This window comes from Palaemon carinicauda, chromosome 25, assembly GCF_036898095.1.
Source record: "Palaemon carinicauda isolate YSFRI2023 chromosome 25, ASM3689809v2, whole genome shotgun sequence".
NCBI lineage: Eukaryota > Metazoa > Arthropoda > Malacostraca > Decapoda > Palaemonidae > Palaemon > Palaemon carinicauda.
In genome coordinates, this window is record NC_090749.1 from 95,524,633 (window position 1) to 95,546,210 (window position 21,578).

The 21,578-nt window shown below is 43.4% G+C and overlaps 1 protein-coding gene across 3 annotated transcripts in view; it reads left to right on the forward strand.

Annotated features, from left to right (window-relative positions):
• The window catches only part of LOC137618720 (KH domain-containing protein akap-1-like), a 78,943-nt gene that overhangs the window by 15,657 nt on the left and 41,708 nt on the right, over positions 1-21,578 (forward strand). For 2 of the 3 annotated variants that reach the window (XM_068348884.1, XM_068348885.1), the window contains exon 2: positions 19,045-21,383. In XM_068348884.1, the coding sequence (XP_068204985.1) occupies positions 19,045-21,383 (2,339 nt within the window). Of the gene's footprint in view, positions 1-18,607; positions 18,667-19,044; positions 21,384-21,578 lie in introns of all 3 variants that reach the window. The other variant, XM_068348886.1, reaches the window with a different exon arrangement.

Consider the following 21,578-nt stretch of genomic DNA (forward strand, 5'->3'; position numbering starts at 1 on the left):
CCTATGGACTTTAATTAAATCATGATGATTTTTTAAGGATCTTCGTCCGGATCTTGTAACTGCTGCTCCTCGTTCGCCTAACGTCAGAACTTACACTAGGCCTAGCTACTTCGAAGCCGTTGTTGTTAAGCTAGTGCTCTCTCGCTCCCCTAGAGAGCGTTACGTTGGCTAGGCGACTGGTTTTTGCACCAGGAGGAGTTTTAGGGATACAGCCTTTGATTTCCCTTCTTTTAAACTGGCTTATAGAGCGAGAGTCTGATAGGACACGAGAGAAGTTCTCGGCTTGGGAGTTCATGCCTCTGCCCAGGTAGACTTCTCAATTCTGGTAGACTCGCCCTGGCGCCTAGCCAGGAGACGCTCCAAGTTGTTTACAGGTCAACTTCTCAACTTTTGTTGAGCCTTTGAAGTTTTGCTGTACTATTATGTCACACATGACAAGGCTTCCAGGGATGGTAAATGGTTCCGCCTCAGTCGCTAACCCCGTCTGTTGCCACACCTGCTCCCGTAGACCCTAAATGGGCTTTGCTGCAAGACATGCAGTCCAAGCTTGTGTCCTTGATAGAGGACTTAAATACGGAGAAGAACCTTCTGGCCAACAACCTTCCAACCGGTTGGTTGTGCGGCCTGTTGACGCTGAGGTATCCTACTCGCGTCTGCCAGTTGAGGTGGTTCCTCCACCGATGCGACCCAGTGTGGGTTGCCAGTCGCACGTTGACGTTAAGCGACGCTCGGAGGTGGTTGTTGACGTTCAGTGTGTCACTAGGAAGACGTTCAACAACCAGCAGAGGTGACTTGTTGTGACGCAGTGCGTCAACCTCAGCAACCCGGTAGGGTGTTGACTGCACAACCCAGACAGTCTAGACAGTTTCGGGTTGACGCTGTACTTCCTCGCGCACCCATGGTTGTTGACAGTTCACAGACTGTGCAGCAGTACCATGATATTGCGTCCGGCTCCGTCACGCATCCACCAGTGCGACCGGATTCAGCGAGTCAGACGTTGCCCACTCCGTTGCCGTTTCCTCATCAGTTTCGGATGAGGAACCCTCTGATGAGGACGTTGCTGAACAAGACGATCAACCCCCAGCCCTGCTATCCATCCAGAAGATGCTGAAGAAGGAACGCTGCCCAGTCAGGCTGTGGATGAGTCTGGTAGGGACACTGTCATCCGTGGATCAATTTGTGTCACTAGGAAGACTACACCTCCGTCCTCTTCTATACCATCTAGCTTTTCACTGGAAAAAGGACAAGACGCTAGAAGCGGTCTCGATCCCGGTTTCCGGAAAGATAAAGTCTGGTCTGACTTGGTGAAAGGACTATATCAACCTTAGAGAGGGTCTTCCCCTGACTGTTCAGACTCCCAACCACGTTCTCTTCTCGGACGCATTGGACGTAGGCTGGGGTGCGACATTAGACGGTAGGGAATGCTCGGGATTATGGAACTCGAGTCAAAGGACAATGCATTTCAACTGCAAGAAGCTACTGGCAGTACGTCTGACCTGGAAAAGCTTCAGGTCTCTCATTCAAGGCAAAGTGGTGGAGGTGAACTCGGACAACACCACGGCTTTGGCGTACATCTCCAAGCAAGGAGGGACCTACTCTCTGACATGGTACAAGATCGCAAGGGACCTCCTCACCTGGTCAAAAGGTCTAGACATTTCACTAGTAACGAGGTTCATCCAAGGCAACTTGAATGTCATGGCAGATTGTCTCAGTCGGAAGGGACAAATAATTCCAACAGAATGGACCCTCCACAAGGATGTACGCAAGAGACTTTGGGCCACCTGGGGCCAGCCAACCATAGATCTCTTCGCAACCTCGATGACCAAGAGGCTCCCAATATTTTGCTCTCCAATCCCGGACCCAGCAGCAGTTCATATAGATGCCTTTCTACTAGATTGGTCACATCTAGATCTATATGCATTCCCTCCGTTCAAGATTGTCAACAAGGTACTGCAGAAGTTCGCCTCTCACGAAGGGACAAGGTTGACGCTAGTTGCTTCCCTCTGGCCCGCGAGAGAATGGCTCGCCGAGGTACTTCGATGGCTAGTAGACGTTCCCAGAACACTTCCCCTAAGGGTGGACCTTCTACGTCAGCCACGTGTAAAGAAGGTACACCAAGGCCTCCACGCTCTTCGTCTGACTGCCTTCAGACTATCGAAAGACTCTCGAGAGCTAGAGGCTTTTCGAAGGAGGCAACCAGAGCGATTGCTAGAGCAAGGAGAACATCCACCCTTAGAGTCTACCAATCGAAGTGGGAAATCTTCCGAAACTGGTGCAAGTCAGTATCCGTATCCTCGACCAGTACCTCTGTAACTCAAATAGCTGACTTTCTCTTATATCTGAGGAAAGAACGATCTCTTTCAGCTCCCACTATCAAGGGTTACAGAAGCATGTTGGCATCAGTCTTCCGTCACAGAGGCTTAGATCTTTCCAACAATAAAGATCTACAGGACCTCCTTAAGTCTTTTGAGACCACGAAGGAGCGTCGTTTGGTTACACCTGGTTGGAATTTAGACGTGGTACTAAGATTCCTTATGTCAGACAGGTTCGAACCGCTACAGTCAGCCTCCCTGAAAGATCTCACCTTTAAGACTCTTTTCCTGATATGCTTAGCCACAGCTAAAAGAGTCAGTAAGATTCATGCCTTCAGCAAGAACATCGGATTCTCATCCGAAACGGCTACATGTTCTACAACTTGGTTTTCTAGCCTAACACGAGCTGCCTTCTCGGCCTTGACCAATATCGTTCGATATTCCAAACTTATCGTATGGTTGGAAATGAACTAGAAAGAGTCTTATGTCCTGTAAGAGCTCTTAAGTTCTATTTAAAAAACCTTTACGAGGCCCGTCTGAAGCTTTATGGTGTTCAGTTAAGAATCCATCTTTGCCTATGTCAAAGAATGCTTTATCCTATTTTATCAGACTGTGAATACGAGAAGCTCATTCCCATTTGAATGAGGAAGACCAAGCTTTGCTGAAGGTAAGGACACACGAAGTTAGAGCTGTCGCAACTTCCGTGGCCTTTAAACAAAATAGATCTCTGCAAAGTATATTCGACGCAACCTATTGGAAAAGCAAATCAGTGTTCGCGTCTTTTTATCTTAAGAATGTCCAGTCTCTTTACGAGAACTGCTACACTCTGGGACCATTCGTAGCAACGAGTGCAGTAGTGGGTGAGGGCTCAACCACTACAATTCCCTAATTCCATAACCTTTTTTAATCTTTCTCTTGAAATGTTTTATTATTGTTTTTGGGTTGTCCGGAAGGCTAAGAAGCCTTTCGCATCCTACTTGATTTGGCGGGTGGTCAAAGTCATTTCTTGAGAAGCGCCTAGATTAGAGGTTTTGATGAGGTCCTTTAGTATGGGTTGCAACCCTTCATACTTCCGCTCCTAGGAGTCGCTCAGCATCCTATGAGGATCGCGAGGCTCAGTAAGGAAGACGTACTTAAAAAGGCAGAGTAATTGTTCAAGTCGACTTCCTTACCAGGTACTTATTTATTTTATGTTTGTTATTTTGAATAACTGCTAAAATGAAATACAAAATACTTTGCTCATAATAATGTCAACATGTAATGCTGGTCTCTACCCACCCCCCTGGGTGTGAATCAGCTATATGATCACCGGCTAAGTTTAATATTGAAAAATGTTATTTTCATTAGTAAAATAAATTTTTGAATATACTTACCCGGTGATCATAGATTAAAGGACCCTCCCTTCCTCCCCAATAGAGACCCAGTGGGCCGAGGAGAAAATTGGTTCTGTGTTGACATGGAGTACTTGAGTACCTGCTCGACAGATGGCGCAGTTGATGTACACCCCCACCTGTATAGCGATCGCTGGCGTATTTTGTCCTTAGGTTTTTCTGTCGGGCAGCAGAGCTGACAGCTATATGATCACCGGGTAAGTATATTCAAAAATTTATTTTACTAATGAAAATAACATTTTTATAATAAAATAAATTTTTGAATATACTTACCCGGTGATTATATATTAAAGGACCCTCCCTTCCTCCCCAATAGAGACCCAGTGGACCGAGGAGAAAATTGAGTTCTGTGTTTACATTGAGTACTGAGTACCTGCACGACAGATTGCGCTGTTGAAATACATCCCCTACCTGCATAGCGATCGCTGGCGGATTTCGAGCGTAGAGTTTTTCTGTCGGGCAGCAGAGCTGCAGCTTATATAATAACCGGGTAAGTATATTCAAAAATTTATTTTATTATAAAAATAACATTTCGCTACAATAGAAAAAAAAAAGAATAATGTCCCTTGGTTACAAGAAAATGTATACATACAGTTTATAGGCAATTGACACAACAGGTAATTCAGTTCTTGAAAATATATCCTAGCCTTTAACCCTTTTACCCCCAGGCTATTTGGAAATTTCCAACCCTTAACCCCCTAGGGGTTATCTTTTTCCCAGCACATTTTGCAGTATATTTTTTTTAAATGGCTCTAACAGCCTTAATTTTTGTCATAGAGAGGTCAGGTTGGTCTCATTCTCTTGGGAAATGTCTGAATTTTTTCAAAAATATTATCAAAAATATGAAAGAAAAAATTTTATAGCATTTTTTTGCAAGGACATACCGGTACGTCCATGGGGGTAAAGGGATGGCTTTTGTGAAACGTACCAGTACGTCCTTTGCGGGTAAAAGGGTTAACACCAAGGCGGAGCCTGCTTTGGTCAAAGCCAAAGTATTTAAAACTATTATATATTAATTTACGCGTAGAACTTAGCATGTTTCTCTCACCAATATACCCGAGTACAGAGTAATCTCCAGATTAGGAAACAATAGACACACAGGTACATAACTAACAAGTAAACACAACGTTATTTTCAGATGGCTTCTGGCTTAAATTATTAATGAATTTTTGTAACAGGTACAAATGTTTGCACTTTCATGAATGCCGGTTTCAATTTGGTGCTGTACATGGTATGCACATTTATAAAAGAAGTCTTACATTTTTAATTTTTTTCTCCAATTAGGAAAATAATTTTAGAAGGGAGCGAGGAGTTCCTACCATGCAGGTTTACAAAGCACTTGAAAGCTCTACTGAATCTAGAACACTACATTCCTTAGGGTAAGGGACTAATACTAATAATAAAAACACTACAGTAAACATAACAATATGATAAATATTTATTTCATTGACACAAACATTTAAGAAACTATTTTCTTTTACAGGGTAGAACTATAATTGATCTGCATTGTTCAAAAACACCGTAGCCAGGCTAATATAAGATAATTTACCCAAGTTAAGCATTACTGATACTATCCCAATAATCTTCATGTACGGTGAAAGTTATCTTAATATCTTGACTTCTATGCTGTAAAAGGCTTACTGTCACTTGTCTTATCTGCCTGGGATATGGTTTTTGCACCGTATCCTTCTGTCACTGTGTTAGGTGGTTGAAGCTGTTTCGAATTTATTAAAGGGATTTTGCCATTGGAAAATCTATTATTGGGTAAGATAGCCATGTTGTTCTGGTGGAAGTTCTTCTAGGCAGTTTTCTACTTAGGATATTTCCTGTGAGTGATATACCAGAGAATTTTACCTGTAGAGGTGTTGATGGGGTTACTACCCCCGGAGCGAATATCCCTAAAGATACCGTGTTTGTAACAGGGACTTATAAATAAAATATTTTTCACTCCTCACAAAGTAGGTGACATCTTTGAACTCTATGTTTTATATATTAAACTTAGCCGGTGAATATATAATAGCTGACGTCTCGGACGGCTCCACAGATTCCAAAAAACTCGCGAGCGATCGCCGTTAAGGTTGCGGGTGTGACCACCAGCGCCGACTATCGGCCAGATACCGCATATACTTGTCAAGTTCTCCAGTTCTTCTCTGTCGGTCTTGTCGACAAGTTGGTTCCGCTCGCTTATGACCTTGAGTTTTCGACCGATTTGGTGAAGTACTTTATTTTGGTTGTTTATTGGCTTTCGCTGTGACGGGTGTTTTTTTTTTCTTCAATTAAACTCTTGAAACCCTTTTTTTGGCTGGTGTTTATTGTTGATGACTTTGGTTTTGACTTGGATTTTCTCTGATTGTTCAAAATGGCTGACCCTTCTCCTGTATATCGCAAGTGTGCGAGGGATTGCAACAAACGTCTTCCCAAGGCCTCTATCGACCCACATACCGTTTGTTCTAATTGCCGGGGTAAATCCTGCCAATTAGGAGATCGGTGTGATGAGTGCGTGGTCTTGTCGGAATTCGACTGGCTTGAGTATGACAAATATACTCGTAAGCTTGAGAGAGATAGGGTGAGGAGAAGCTCCTCTAGATCGTTGGATTTTTCCTCCTCCCATGCCCCTGAACCTAATCCTTCCCCTGTAGTAGTTGTTCCTGAACCCCCTACTAGCACTCATGAACCGTCCATGCGGGATATGTTTCTAGCGATTCAAGCTTTAGGCGAAAAAGTTGAGTCCTTAGCATCGGACCGTAACCAACTCATGTCAGATGTTAAGTTGTTGAAGTGTCAGAGTGGTAAAACAGAAAATCGTAGTGATAAAGTGATAAGTGCGCAAAGTGTATTTAGTGTTGCGACCGAGGGTTCGTCTGTTCGTGCTTGTCGCTCCCCTAGTCCGAGACCTCTTTCAGGCTCCCCTGCACCAGGGAGAAGTAATGTCGTAGGACTTAAGGGGGCGAGAGGCGTAAACCAACGTACAGACGTTCCCTCTTTGGTATCGGACGTTTCTCGTCAAGATCGCCCTTACCATAAGACGGGTGAGACTATTTTCTCCTCGTCCTCCGAAGACTTATCGCACAAGAAACCTTGGCGCAAGGTTTCTAGACCCTTGAAGCGAAAGTCAGTCCCTTCAGGACAGGTCCAGCGTCCTGGCTGTAGCCATTGGGGCAGCTCTGACCTTTTGCAGTCGTCGGATGACTGTTCGCCTATTAAGCGCAAGCGTAACACGGGGTCCGAGGGTCGCGGTAGAGGCAATGTTTTGCCAACGCAGACGTTACCGACGTCACGGCCCGTTCCGACTCCCGTTGATCCGAAGTGGGTTGTCCTGCGGGACATGCAGTCTAAGCTTGCCTCCCTTATGGAAGAGTATGACTTTGAGCAGGTTCGAGATGATCCTTTGCTTTCGAGTCGCCAGTGCGCTGAACGTGACTCTGGCCTTCAGCCGCCCAAACGAGTATTCACTCGTCCGTTTGACGTTAGTGCTGACGTTTCTAGTACTTTGAAACGCGATGCTGGTCGTGGGTCTAGTCTTTCACGTCAGTCACGTGACATGGATCCTCCCTTGCTGCAGTCTCGGACTGACGTTCAGCTGCTACCGCCGCAGCCCCGCACTAACGTTCACCGACCGGCTCCGTTGCTTCGACGTGACGTTGAGCGTCAGTCACCGCAGTCGGAGGTTGTTTTGCCTGCTCAGACTCTGCAGTCAATGCAGGTCCGACGTGACGTCGAGCGTCAATCAACTTCAGCTGTTGTTGTTGGTCAGTCACAGGATTTTCAGTCCTTTCAGCAGCGGCGTGACGTCGCTTCCTCTTCGGCTACTGCTGCTCCTTTGCTTGTTGACTTTGCCTGTCAAGTTTTGCCGCCTCGGCAGGTCTCTCCGTATCATGAGACTCGGCAGTTGTCGGACGAGGTTCCGTCGGATGAGGAAATCGCTGATCCCCTTCCAACTGATATTCCTTTGGGGACTTTGTCGGACGGAGAGGAGCCTAAAGCTGCTCAGCCCTCTCTGGATTTTAAAAAGATCATGCTGATTTTTAAGGAACTGTTTCCTGACCATTTTGTAACTGCTGCTCCTCGTTCGCCTCCGTCAGAGTTTACGCTAGGCCTAGCTACTTCGACGCCGTCGTTTACTAAGCTAGTGCTCTCTCGCTCTTCTAAGAGAGCTTTGCGTTTACTAGGCGATTGGTTGATCACCAGGAGGAGTTTGGGGAAGACAGCCTTTGCTTTCCCCCCTTTTAAACTGGCTTCTAGAGCGAGCGTCTGGTATGACACGGGAGAAGTTCTCGGCTTGGGAGTTCCTACCTCTGCCCAGGGAGACTTCTCAAGCCTCGTAGACTCTCCCCGTCGCCTGGCCATGAGACGCTCTAAAGTTTGCTGGTCCTCTTCGGACCTTGATCATCTCCTCAAAGGGGTTTACAGGGCCTTCGAAGTTTTTAACTTCTTGGATTGGTCGCTGGGAGCCTTGAGCAGGAAGATCTCTTCGGCCGACCGTGATGTATCCGTGCTAATTATGTCCTGCATGGACAAAGCTATCCGTGATGGCTCTAATGAGCTCGCTGCTACCTTTACGGCAGGAGTCCTTAAGAAGAGGGAGACTCTTTGCTCGTTCCTTTCGGCAGGAGTAACTCCCTGCCAAAGGTCAGAGCTTCTCTTTGCCCCGTTGTCATCTGCCTTGTTTCCTCAGCAGTTGGTTAAGGATATTGCAGCTTCTCTGGTGCAGAAGGATACCCACGACCTGATGGCTACGTCGGCGCGCAAGGCTGCTCCTTCATCATCTTATGTCGTAAGACCCAAGCTCGATACTCCAGCAACGAGGTTTATCCCGCCCTTTCGTGGCAAAGCCCCCAGTAAGGGAGGCGCTCGTGCCGACAGTAAAAGAGGCAAGAGGAGAGGATCCAAGTCCTCCCGTGGCAGAGTCTGACTGCCCACGTCCTCAGACAGCGGTAGGGGCCAGACTGAACAACTTCTGGCAGGCCTGGGAGAAGAGGGGTGCAGACCGAGAGTCTGTGTTGTTGCTAAAGGAGGGGTACAAAATACCTTTTGTACGGAGACCTCCTCTGGTAAAAGTTCCTATAGACCTCTCTCCCAGGTATCGAGAGGAGTCAAGGAGACAGGCACTACAACTGCAGGTGTCTCAGTTGCTAGAGAAGGGAGCGGTGGTGAAAGTCTCGGACCTTCATTCACCGGGATTTTACAACCGTCTCTTCCTAGTCCCAAAGCATACAGGAGGTTGGAGGCCAGTGCTGGATGTCAGTGCGCTCAACGTTTTTGTTGTCAAAACAAAATTTACGATGGAGACCACGAAGTCCGTCCTAGCAGCGGTCAGAGAGGGAGACTGGATGGTCTCTCTCGACCTGCAGGATGCGTACTTCCACATTCCTATACACCCGGATTCTCAACCGTATCTGAGGTTTGTATACAGGAATGTGGTGTACCAATTCCGAGCACTGTGCTTCGGCCTCAGCCCTGCTCCTCTTGTTTTTACGAGGCTCATGAGAAATGTGGCAAAATTTCTTCATTTATCGTTTATTCGAGCCTCCCTGTACCTGGACGACTGGCTGCTCAGAGCGTCGTCCCGTCATCGCTGTCTGCAGGACCTTCAATGGACGTTGGATCTTGCAAAGGAGTTGGGACTGTTGGTGAACTTAGAGAAGTCTCAGCTGACTCCTTCCCAAACGATTCTCTATTTGGGGATGGAGATTCGCAGCCTAGCTTTTCGGGCTTTTCCGTCTGCCACCAGGATAGATCAAGCCTTGCTCAAAGTCCGCCTCATGCTAAGAAAAGACCGTTGCTCAGTGAGAAGTTGGATGAGCCTCCTAGGAACGCTGTCATCCCTGGAACAATTTATCTCTCTAGGGAGACTTCACCTTCGCCCTCTCCAGTTCCATCTAGACTCCCATTGGGACAAGAACAAGACTTTGGAAGCTGTCTCAATCCCGATCTCCGAACCAGTAAAGACGTGCCTGAACTGGTGGGACAGCAATATAGGTCTTCGAGAAAGTCTGTCCCTGGCGGTCAAGAACCCAAACCACGTGTTATTTTCAGACGCGTCGGATTTGGGTTGGGGAGCGACTCTGGACGGTCTGGAATGTTCGGGTCTTTGGACGTCGGATCAGAGGAGCCTTCACATCAACTGCAAGGAGCTGTTGGCTGTTCACTTGGCCTTGACGAGTTTCGAGAGTCTTCTCCGAAACAAAGTGGTAGAAGTGAATGCGGACAACACCACAGCCTTGGCGTACATCTCCAAGCAAGGAGGCACTCACTCCCACACACTGTTCGTCATCGCAAGGGACCTCCTCATCTGGTCAAAAGATCGAGGCATCTCACTGTTGACGAGGTTTGTACAGGGAATATTGAACGTCTTGGCGGACTGTCTCAGTCGGAGAGGTCAGGTGATCCCTACAGAATGGACCCTCCACAAGGACGTGTGCAAGAGTCTTTGGATGACTTGGGGTCAGCCCACCATAGACCTCTTTGCGACCTCATTGACCAAAAGGCTCCCGACCTATTGCTCTCCAGTCCCAGATCCAGAGGCGGCCCACATAGATGCCTTTCTGCTGGACTGGTCTCACATGGACGCTTACGCATTCCCGCCGTTCAAGATCATCAACAGGGTTCTGCAGAAGTTCGCCTCTCACGAAGGGACAAGGTTGCCGTTGGTTGCTCCCCTCTGGCCCGCGAGAGAGTGGTTCACAGAGGTACTTCAATGGCTGGTAGACGTTCCAAGGAGTCTACCTTTAAGGATGGATCTCTTACGGCAGCCCCACGTAAGGAGTCTTCATCAAAGCCTCCCCGCGCTTCGTCTGACTGCCTTCAGACTATCGAAAGACTCTCAAGAGCTCGAGGATTTTCGAAGGAGGCAGCCAGAGCGATCGCGAGGGCTAGGAGATCATCTACTATCAAGGTCTACCAGTCAAAGTGGGAGGTCTTTAGAGAGTGGTGCAAGTCATCCTCTATTTCCTCTTCCAGTACCTCTGTAGCCCAAATTGCAGACTTTCTCCTGCATCTGAGAAATGTTCGCTCCCTCTCTGCTCCCACTATTAAGGGCTACAGGAGCATGTTGGCGTCTGTGTTCAGACATAGAGGCTTGGATCTGTCAAATAATAAAGATCTCCAAGATCTCCTTAAGTCCTTCGAGACCTCTAAGGAGCGTCGTATGTCAACTCCTGCTTGGAACTTAGACGTGGTCCTAAGGTTCCTAATGTCCGACAGGTTTGAGCCATTGCATTCAGCCTCCCTGAATGATCTCACCCTCAAGACGCTTTTTTTGGTGTGCTTGGCTTTGGCTAAAAGGGTCAGTGAGATCCATGCCTTCAGTAAGAACATCGGCTTCTCTGCAGATAAAGCCACATGTTCGCTTCAACGTGGTTTTTTGGCCAAGAATGAACTGCCTTCTCGTCCTTGGCCTAAATCCTTTGATATACCTTGTCTGTCAGAAATCGTAGGCAACGAGATTGAAAGAGTACTGTGCCCAGTTAGAGCTCTTAAGTTTTATTTGGCTCGTACTAAACCATTACGAGGTGGTTCTGAGGCCTTATGGTGCTCCGTTAAGAAGCCCTCATTGCCCATGTCTAAAAATGCTTTATCGTACTTTATTAGATTTTTAATCCGAGAGGCACATTCTCATTTAAGTGAGAAAGATCGTTGTTTGCTTAAGGTCAAGACGCACGAAGTGAGAGCGATAGCAACTTCGGTGGCTTTTAAGCAAAACAGGTCTCTGCGAAGTATTATGGACGCGACCTTTTGGAGGAGCAAATCGGTGTTCGCTTCATTTTACTTAAAAGACGTCCAGACTCTTTATGAGGACTGCTACACCCTGGGTCCATTCGTTGCAGCGAGTGCAGTAGTGGGTGAGGGTTCTACCACTACATTCCCTTAATCCCAATATCCTTTTAATCTTCTCTTGAAATGTTTTTAATCTTGTCTTGGGTTGTACGGAAGACTAGGAAGTCTTTCGCATCCTTTTTGATTTGGCGGGTGGTCAAATGTCGTTTCTTGAGAGCGCCCAGATTAAGGGTATTGATGAGGTCCTGTTATAATGGTGGTCGCCCTGGATATAACAGCTCCTGGGAGTCTTTCAGCATCCTGAGAGGATGGCTGGGCTTCGTGAGGAAAGCGGACTAATAAGGCAGAGTAATCGTCAGAGTCAGCTTCCTTACCAGGTACCTATATTTAAGTGGGTTTTTTATGATATAATTGTCAAAAACTCATGAGCATATACGCCTTTATTGCATTAATACTGGTCTCTACCCACCACCATGGGTGTGAATCAGCTATTATATATTCACCGGCTAAGTTTAATATTTAAAAATGATATTTTGATTATAAAATAAATTTTTGAATATACTTACCCGGTGAATATATAAATTAAAGGCCCTCCCTTCCTCCCCGATAGAGACCCAGCGGACTGAGAAGAACTGGAGAACTTGACAAGTATATGCGGTATCTGGCCGATAGTCGGCGCTGGTGGTCACACCCGCAACCTTCACGGCGATCGCTCGCGAGTTTTTTGGAATCTGTCGAGCCGTCCGAGACGTCAGCTATTATATATTCACTGGGTAAGTATATTCAAAAATTTATTTTATAATCAAAATATCATAATTTACAACATTGTATAAGAAAAGTAGTTATACGGTAAACTACTTGAATGCGGTAAGGAAAATACAACAATACAGTACACTGTGAAGTGTCTAGGTTTGAGAAGTAACTGTACCTCGTAAATCTATCTGAAGTTGGATTTACTGAAAGAAACGAGAGCGATTGTGTCAACGCTTCCGGAAATCTCAGTTCAGCATGATTTGGCGCTAGGATGTTGCGTAATGGTATGTCAAGTAAATACAGTATAAGAAGAGAACTTTTTTTATAGATAGAAATGGTGTTTCAAGGTAACGGGACTAACTACATACACCGTTGAAATAGCAGTAGTTCGGTACATTAAAAATTGAGATGTGATGCAGAAATGTACTGCTATTAGTATTTACTGTAGTATATTGATATTAGATTGCTTTCAATTACTGTAGCCTAGCATAGATTGTGTGGATTCAATACCTTGTTTTTTCAGTCTTGTATATGTTCATTGTTTGATGATGTTTCTAAATGTGTCTAACCCTTCCCAAAGATAATGGGATTTTGCATAATGAAAATTCGTCTTGAGTGATTGCACAGTTAGAAAGTTTTAGCCCAAAGCAAGGTGTCGACTCCTACTCTTGGCGAGGTGACAAAGGTCACGGTGAACTTTAAAAGGCTTTTATCAAGTCTCGGAGTCATAAGACACAGCAGAATATATTAACCCTTTTACCCTCAAAGGACGTACTGGTACGTTTCACAAAACCCATCCCTTTACCCCCATGGACGTACTGGTACGTCCTCGCAAGAAAATGCTTTAAATTTTTATTTTTTTTATTTTTGATATTTGAGAAAATTCAGGCATTTTCCAAGAGAATGAGACCAACCTGACCTCTCTATGACAAAAATTAAACCTGTTAGAGCAATTTAAAAAGAAATATACTGCAAAATGTGCTGGGAAATAAATAACCCCCTGGGGGTTAAGGGTTGGAAATTTCCAAAGAGCCTGGGGGTAAAAGGGTTAAGGAGTGAAGGTATTTTAGGTAGTTTATAGTAAAAGATTTCAGTCGTACAGTTGGATCTTACCATTTGAAGGTTTTCTATTTGGGAAATTGATAATTTGAGGGGTATGTCTGGCACTCCAAGTAATATTTGTCGGTTACTGTGTCTCCACAGTAAAGTATAGTATCCAAATACAGAACAAAGTATGATAGAATAGCTTAGAAGTCATCAGGATACGGTATTAGAAGAGGGCTTAAAGATCCACTTACATAACATTCAGTTTCAACTACAGTACCTGTTACATAACAGGGGAGAGAACAGATTAAGTTGAGATGCAGTTAAACTGGATAAAGGAATTTTGATGCTCTTATATAATGATAGCTTTATGCCTTCTCCATTTGTTATACAGTATTACTTTAAATACTTCCCTTTACAGTATTTGATGTAATATAGTTGTGATTACTGTAAATTTTTTCTTATACAAAGTTTTCTAGTTATATAAGGAAATAGGAAGTCTCAGTGTCATTCAATTTGCATGAATTATGGGCCGTTTTTCCTCATTTGCTGGTTTGTCAGTTGCCTTAACCTGTTCCCCCCCCCCATAGCACTGTTTAACTGCATTTTTGATTAAAAACTCACTTCAAGTATCTTGCAAAAACCTGAGCGTGCATCGGCTCCATTTCCAGACACGCTCTCGGAAAAAAGGAATCCATCCCACGTGTACGTCCAGTTTCTTGTACATACATTTTGACAGACCTCATTTATGCTTCTTTGCCATCTCTAACAGACTGGCTGGTTTTGCTTCCGTGAACTTGAGCAGTTTACATTTTCACTTTCCAATTTGGTGGTTTTTGGTATTTTGAGGCAAATTCTTCATTACAGTATTTTTCCTTTCGTGAATACAAAGCATCGTTCTTTGAAAGGAATACGATTTCAATGATGCTATAAATGCCCACTCGCCCTGCACAGCAACCCTCACTTTGCTTTCAGCTGCTTTGCAAGTAAAGACTAGTTCTCTGTTGCCTCTTAATCTGGCTGTTTTGATCTTTTGTTTTTTCTTTTAGATGGAATAATGTGCTGGCAGATTGTCATGTGCAAGGGATATTAAAAGAAGAAAAGGTTATTTAGTTGTTTCCGCATAAACTGTAGATATGAGATGGATTACTGTTCAGACCTGCCATTATCCACAACGTACTTGGTCCTGTTGGCCGACGTGTCTGTTGCTCATCATTCCCTTGTTAATGTGGCCCTCTGACAATAACGCAAATCTAAGGTAGTTAGCATTCCTTAGACATTGCTAGTGCTCTGTTCGAGGAAGGCAGTTTTGCTGCTGCTGTTTGTAAGAGGAATGGGGGCCACCCTCCTCTGCAGTGTCGTCTTGACTCTGGAAATGTGCTTAAGGCCTATCGCATTGTAGTCTTGTTTTTTCAGACTCCCCTGTGGGAGCGTCGTCCTCAACCCCTGTTGAAGGCAAAATTCAACTTTCTCCTTCTCAGCCTCATCTTGGTTAGTCTTCACTGCAGCTTCTAGAAGAAGAAAAAGTTTATGTCACTTAACAAGTCCAAGAAGAGCAATTCATAGGAGTCGTGTACATATTACTTCGACCAATCTCTCTCCGTGTGTGTGGGAGGGATGGTGTGATACTGTACTGATAACCAAACCTAGGGAGGTTTTTTTTCGTATGTGGGCAGGTGCTCGAGATCCAAGTGCCAGTTTCTAGCTAGGCACAACTCCAATCTGGTGCCCTTCTCCATCTCTTCCTTAAAATTTGGGTGCAGGATCACACTCTTCCTTGTCCATTGAGGGCCTAGCAAAGCTTGTTACAGAACTCAGGTCCCCTGTGCCGAAAGTGTAAAGATGAAGATATCTAAGGACATTGCTTCTTACTTTTGCACCTTCAATTGTGCTGATCCATGAGATTCCAGATGTGCCATCCCAGTTTGAGTACATGAAGTCAGGTACGTTTGATCTACCCTAAATTTCGGGGAAGGACCTGTCAGTGGCTCTAGTCCTGAAGGCAGGAATCTGATAACAGACAACCCACTACCCACGGAATAACCTTATCCTTGTTCCAGAGGTAGGTACTTAACAAGTCGTGTTGCAAACCCAGCTCCCTCGTGGGACAAGTAGTTTCTTGTCTAAGATGGCAGTTGCAACATATACCTAGAAGGGGAGCTAGGATGTCTTGCCATTCTCCTTTTCCTTTCTCCCCAGTCTTGGGTTTAGCAGTCACTCCGTTGTGTGATGGATCAGACGCTAGATGCAGGTGAACCTCACGACTGAAAACTTTTTACAGATGAGTATCTCTGGCCACCCATCCTCCCAGACGAGGGGGAGGAAAGGTGAAATGTATGCAACCTACAATTTCAGATGCAAAATCCTTTTGGTTGTAGGTTTTTCGGGTGTGCCGACCAGTCTCATTGTAGGGACCTAGCGTAACCCCTGCGGCATCTTCTCCCCAGTCCTCAAAATACAAACATTTGATTTTCAATCATTCATAGATACAGTAAGAACACTACTCCAACTGAAATCATAACTTTTAGATATTGTATCAAAAGTTCATAAAATGTAATGGGATAAGGAAATAGTGTAATAAAATATATAATCTAATACCATAAGCAAAAAATTTGAAATAACCTGATATTTATTTCTTATGAAACGGGACTACTTGTTGACATGCAGCTGGAAATCGTAGGTATGGAAGTTACGTTAGGCCAAAATTTAACAAAGTTAACTTACAAACAATTTGACATACAAACAGCTAATTGGAACCTATTGCTGGTGCTAGTTCCACCCATGGCAATAGCTGAAAACCACGCATTAGATTGAGAAATCTATGATATATTTTTTTCATTTTTGTAATTTTTCATATATTTATACATTTGAGCTTTTGTAAGCCCAAAAATGACTATATAACAAAGAATAATCTTATATGAAAAATGTAAGACTTTATGCCTTCAGAAACTTGAGATGTAGATTTTCATATATATTTATAAGTCAGCGATGTAGTAAAGGAGCGATAGGTGAACGGCACTATGGCAAAGGATTACTTTACTATGGAAAAATATTCAGATTCCACGTTCATAGAGATTGTGTAGGATTTGTATGTTGGGTAGATGTCCCTAAAAGGAATCTTGATAGACGAGGTATGAAGACTGGTGGGACATCGAATGAAATATTATTATTATTATTACTTACAAAGCTACAACCCTAGTTGGAAAAGCAAGATGCTATAAGCCCATGGGCTTCAACAGGGAAAAATAACCCAGTGAGTAAAGCAAATAAGGAAATAAACAATATAAGAAGTAAGGAACTGAAATAAAATATTTTAAAAACAATAACAACATTAGAATAGATATTTAATATATAAACTATAAATAGGCTCATGTCAGCCTGTTCAACATTAAAACATTTGCTGTGAGTTTGAACTTTTGAGGTTCTACTGATTCAACTACCCGATTAGGAAGATCATTCCACAACCAGGTAACAGCTGGAATAAAACTTCTAGAATACTGTGTAGTATTGAATCTTATGATGGAGAAGACCAGACTATTAGAATTAACTGCATGGTTAGTATTACGAACAGGATGGAACTGTGCAGGAAGATCTGAATGTAAAGGATGGTCAGAACAATATATGGCCAGTGATACTTTCTTGTACATTATTCCTTTGTCATTATTAACATTAAGAGTTTTACCTTTGCAACCTCGTTAAGTAGCTTTGGTATCCATATGTAAAATTAGAAATGTAGTATCGTGAAGGACCTCGATGGACGTATTATCCATACTAGGTAATCTCTCGTGTTTTGGAAAGTAGAACAAAAAGCATTAATCTTGAAGTTTATGATTATATTAATATTGAGGTGAACAGGCTTACATAAGTCCTTTTATTGTTTATATATCAAATATCTGTTATAATGTGGTTAATGTTTTTAAAATATTTATTTTGATTTATCATTACTTCTTATATCGTTTATTTATTTTCTTGTTCCCTTTCCTCACTGGGCTATTTTTCCCTGTTGGAGCCCTTGGACTTATAGCATCTTGCTTTGTCAACTAAGGTTGTAGCTTGGCTGGTAATAATAATGATAATACTGTGTATACAGCCAGTCTTTTTATTTACTTTTACAAATTGAACACGGTCGATCAAAGATATTTTTTTATAGATAATCATTGGTATATATTGTGCATATTTATGTTTCTTAATGCAACCTTTTCCTATGTATTAATCATCCAAGGTCCCCAAATGTACCTTGGTGTCATTTATTCATTTAACAACAAGAGTTGTATAGTATAAAAACATTATTCATATTTTTTTCTTTTATTCCTTAGTTAGTTACGCTAAAAAAAACTCGTCATAAAGTATGTTGACACATAATGTCATTGTTCTCTGGCCAAAAGCTATGAGCCTGACTGGTATAATCTTTTTTTTTTTTTTTTTTTTTAAGGCATAAAGGCTGCTCATGAATGGCAGAGGCAAGGGACAGTGTCATTGCCCTATCAAGTAGAACAATGCCCTAGAGACTGACCATATTTACATTTGATCAGCGCCCAAGCCCTCTCTCCACCCAAATCAAGACCAAGGAGGACCAGGCAATGACTGCTGATGACTTGGCAGATAGACCTATAGGCTCCCCCAAACCCCAATCCTTAGCTTACAAGGAAGGTGAGGCTGTAGCGACCAAAGAAACTAACTAGTTTGAGCGGGCCTTGAATCCCAGTCTGGCGTTCACCAGTCAGGGACGTTATCCCATCGGCCAGTGTTAAACAGTTAATACATACAGGTCTAAATCTTCACTCTGATTTATAGGATTTACTGCACTATTGTCTAATCATAAAAGCCAGTTAGTAGCTCTTGAGTTAGATTCACTTATGGGGATTAGTTTTCCAATATGAGTTATGAAAGTTATTCTAAGAGCATGACCAACCTTTTGACAGATACTGATTGGAATATATAAAAGGCTTTTGTTTCTCTTTATATTTATGTATATTGTGTATGAGAAAGATATAGTTCATGCCGTATGTTTTACTGTACAATATAGAAGTACTGGCTGTGGTTAATGCATATTCAGCTTCTACATTGAGTCTGTAGACCTTCGTAAGTGTTCAACTCGACGTTCGTTTATACTACCGGAACCCTTTCATTAACACCATCGCAGTCATTGAAAAATGAAAAGAGACACAGGCATTTGCCATGTAAGTAGATAGAAGGATTAAACTTTGAGTGATTAATTAGATGAAACTAGCGGCCAAGGCTCCAGGTACAGCGAGGGAGAAAAAGAGCAAGTTTACTCTTTAATTCATCATGATTGGTTACCTAATATAAAACAATTGTCTTTTCTTCCAGGTTTTTGTCACAGTATTAATATCCTTTTTTGTCCAGCTATCCTACAAAACATTGCTTGTGTAAGTCTTGGTAGAGCAATACTGTCGTATGTTTTTGTCATAGCCTGTTTTGAAGAATTCGTTTTTATATTGTTGTTTTGTTTTGTTTTATTTTTTGACATGGCTTTGGTAATTTTGGTCATTAACATCTTTTAGATTTCTCTATAACAAAATATTGCCAAGTTTTTTTCTTTTTAAACTAACATGAGATTAAATTAAAAGTCTTGTTTGTCTCAAAGATTACAGTAATAAGATTATTTTGAAATAAGTCGTTTTATTAATGAGGTACTTACATTATTAATTTTAAAGTGAATTTATACATTGAGATACCTGATAGAGAGTTGCAGTTCCTAACGTTTTGTCAAACGAAGATTGCTAACAGTTTTGTGTGTGTTTCAGAAATGAAGTTTGCGCTGGGTGCGGCAGCAGCCATAACTGGCGCCAGCGCTCTGATATACCTCCTGTTGCGACCGAGGAAACGCCGCCTGGATCCAGGGAAGCAGAAGTCGGCCATGCTCTACGCCGCCGCCTTCGACAATAACGCCGCTGTTAGCTGTAGAGAAGAGACGGAACTGCCCGTCAAGAGTGGCGATAACGCTTTGCCCCTTCGTAACTTGAACGGTCACGTGTCCATGGAAAGAGCGGCTTCCGGTACCCGTGGCAGGCCAGACAACAACGTTGAGAAAGGAACGGAAGAGGAGCTTCAAGGCTGCGAGAGTGAGAAGGACTTCAGTCTGGATAACGATATCAACGACATCCGGAAGCGGGTTAGTCCATTGGTTGAAAAGGACTTCAGCTTAGATGACAAATTTGAAGTTAAGCCAATCGAACAGGTAGAAGAACCATTTGTCAAATTGCCTCAAGTAGCTTCTTCTCCAGCACCGGACGTTTCGACAAAGCCTGACGAAATTACATTGGCTGACAACTCTAATAATCCTCTCAACGACTCTAGTATTCTTCTCGACAACTCTAGTAACTCTCTTCACGACTCTAGTAATCATATCGAGGAGCCATGTTGCGTGGCCGCCGATGTAGTTGAAGACAGGACAGCCCTTCCTAGTTTGGAAGAGGGTGGCTCAGCTATTCCTTCCAGTGAAACTAATGTTGAAATCAGCAAAACTTGCCAATCTGAAGTTTCTCAAGAAGCAGAGGCCCTACTGAAATCCCAGGACAAACCTGAGAGCGATCAAGTCGAAGATCAGGCGGCCTCGTTATCTTCCGACGTGCTGTATGGAGAATCCAAGTCAAGTCACGAGGACTCTTGCATTGCTGTGCCGTCTTGTGAAGAAGCACAGACACTACAATTGAATGATGCAACTGAAACAGTTCCCTCTGATATTATAGCTAGTATTGATGGCAGCTTAGCGACTACAGATAGTGACTCTGTGCCAAGTGATAGTCAAAATGTTTCTTCTAAATTACTTGAAGGGGGGAAGTTGGATGGAGAATTAGAACCGGCTGCTGCTATGCCTGAAGTTGTTAAGGAAGTGGAGGATTCCATTATACATAATGACAATGCCCCTGTTGTAGGTGAGCGAAAAGACGATAGTTTGGAATCTGTGGAATGTAAGGAAGAACCGGTAGTAAAAGTTTCGCAATTAAATGTTCAAAATTCATCTGTTTCTGAAGAAAATCCTGTACCTGTTGAATCAAGGGAACCAAATGAAGAAATAGCCGTTTCTAAAGACTCTGGCGAAGTCACAGCAAACTCCTCATTCATCCAGGAGAAAGCCGAGCCAGAGTCATTGCCGATTGAAAGTGCCGTTTCTTCCACTTCTACTGTGAAATCTGAAGAATCCGTTACTAAGGAAGATTGCGTTCAAAAACCATCAGAATTAGTGGATGAATCTAAGAATGTGGAGTGCGTAGAAAGTACTCGAGAGCTCTGTGAAGAAGTATGCGTAGAGGAAACAATCGCCGAAACTTTAGTTTCTGCCGTGAATGAAGCAGTCACAGAAACTGAAACTATTGCCGATGTCGAAGTAACAACAGCAAAAGACAGCCCTTCAAATTTGGAAGACTGTCCAGAAGACAAAACAGAGAAGACCACAGAAGTAAGTCAAGAAACTAAAGAATCTCAAGATGGATGTGTTGTGAACCAAGACAAAGAAGGTTGTGTTTCTGTCGACACCATTGATTCTCCTCGAATGCATCCCGTTTCAGATGAGAACAAGTCACAAATAAAAACTGATGTACCTGAGAGGGAAGAAGTTATAAAGGCAGCAGAAGCAGACAGCAAGCAGGACCTGAATGCAAAAGCTACCAAGGAGAGCTCCCCTTCTTCAGAAACCGATTCTGAGGGAAGACGTAGCTACAAGGGCCGAGTCAGGAATGCTCGGGGCGATTCTACCAGCTCTGTGGATGAGAAATCTCCTGCAGAGAAGAAGACCGAAGAGGCAGTCTGCGAAGCAGACAAAGATCTGTGTTCTTATGTCGAAGACGGCGTTGGAAATACAGATAAGTGGACCGTGGAATTGCCCTCCAGGGTCCCGAATACAGAAGCTAACAAAGACCCAATCTCCAGTGATCCCAGAGGAGAGGCAGCTGTCGTCAGCTCGAAGGATTCGAACAAAACGACTATTAAAGACTCAAATAAGAGCTCCAAGGGCAAAAAGGAATCCACCGACAATTCGAAAAGTAAGAGCTACAAGGATCGAATTCGAAACGCTCAGGGATCCGAGAAGAACAGAAAATCCGAAACCAAGGACAGAACTCTAGATAATAACGATAGAAACCTGGTGAGATCTTATTTGTTTTTGTTGAATTTTTTCTTTTTATTTATATCTCATGTGTATTTAACTATGTCATTTAGTAACTTAAAAATATAGAATATACTGTAAATTATATGAGTCCTTAGTAATGGATAGACAATTCATAATTGTTTCTACACGGATACAAGCCCTTGTCACAGAAACTTGGTAGCAACATCAGCC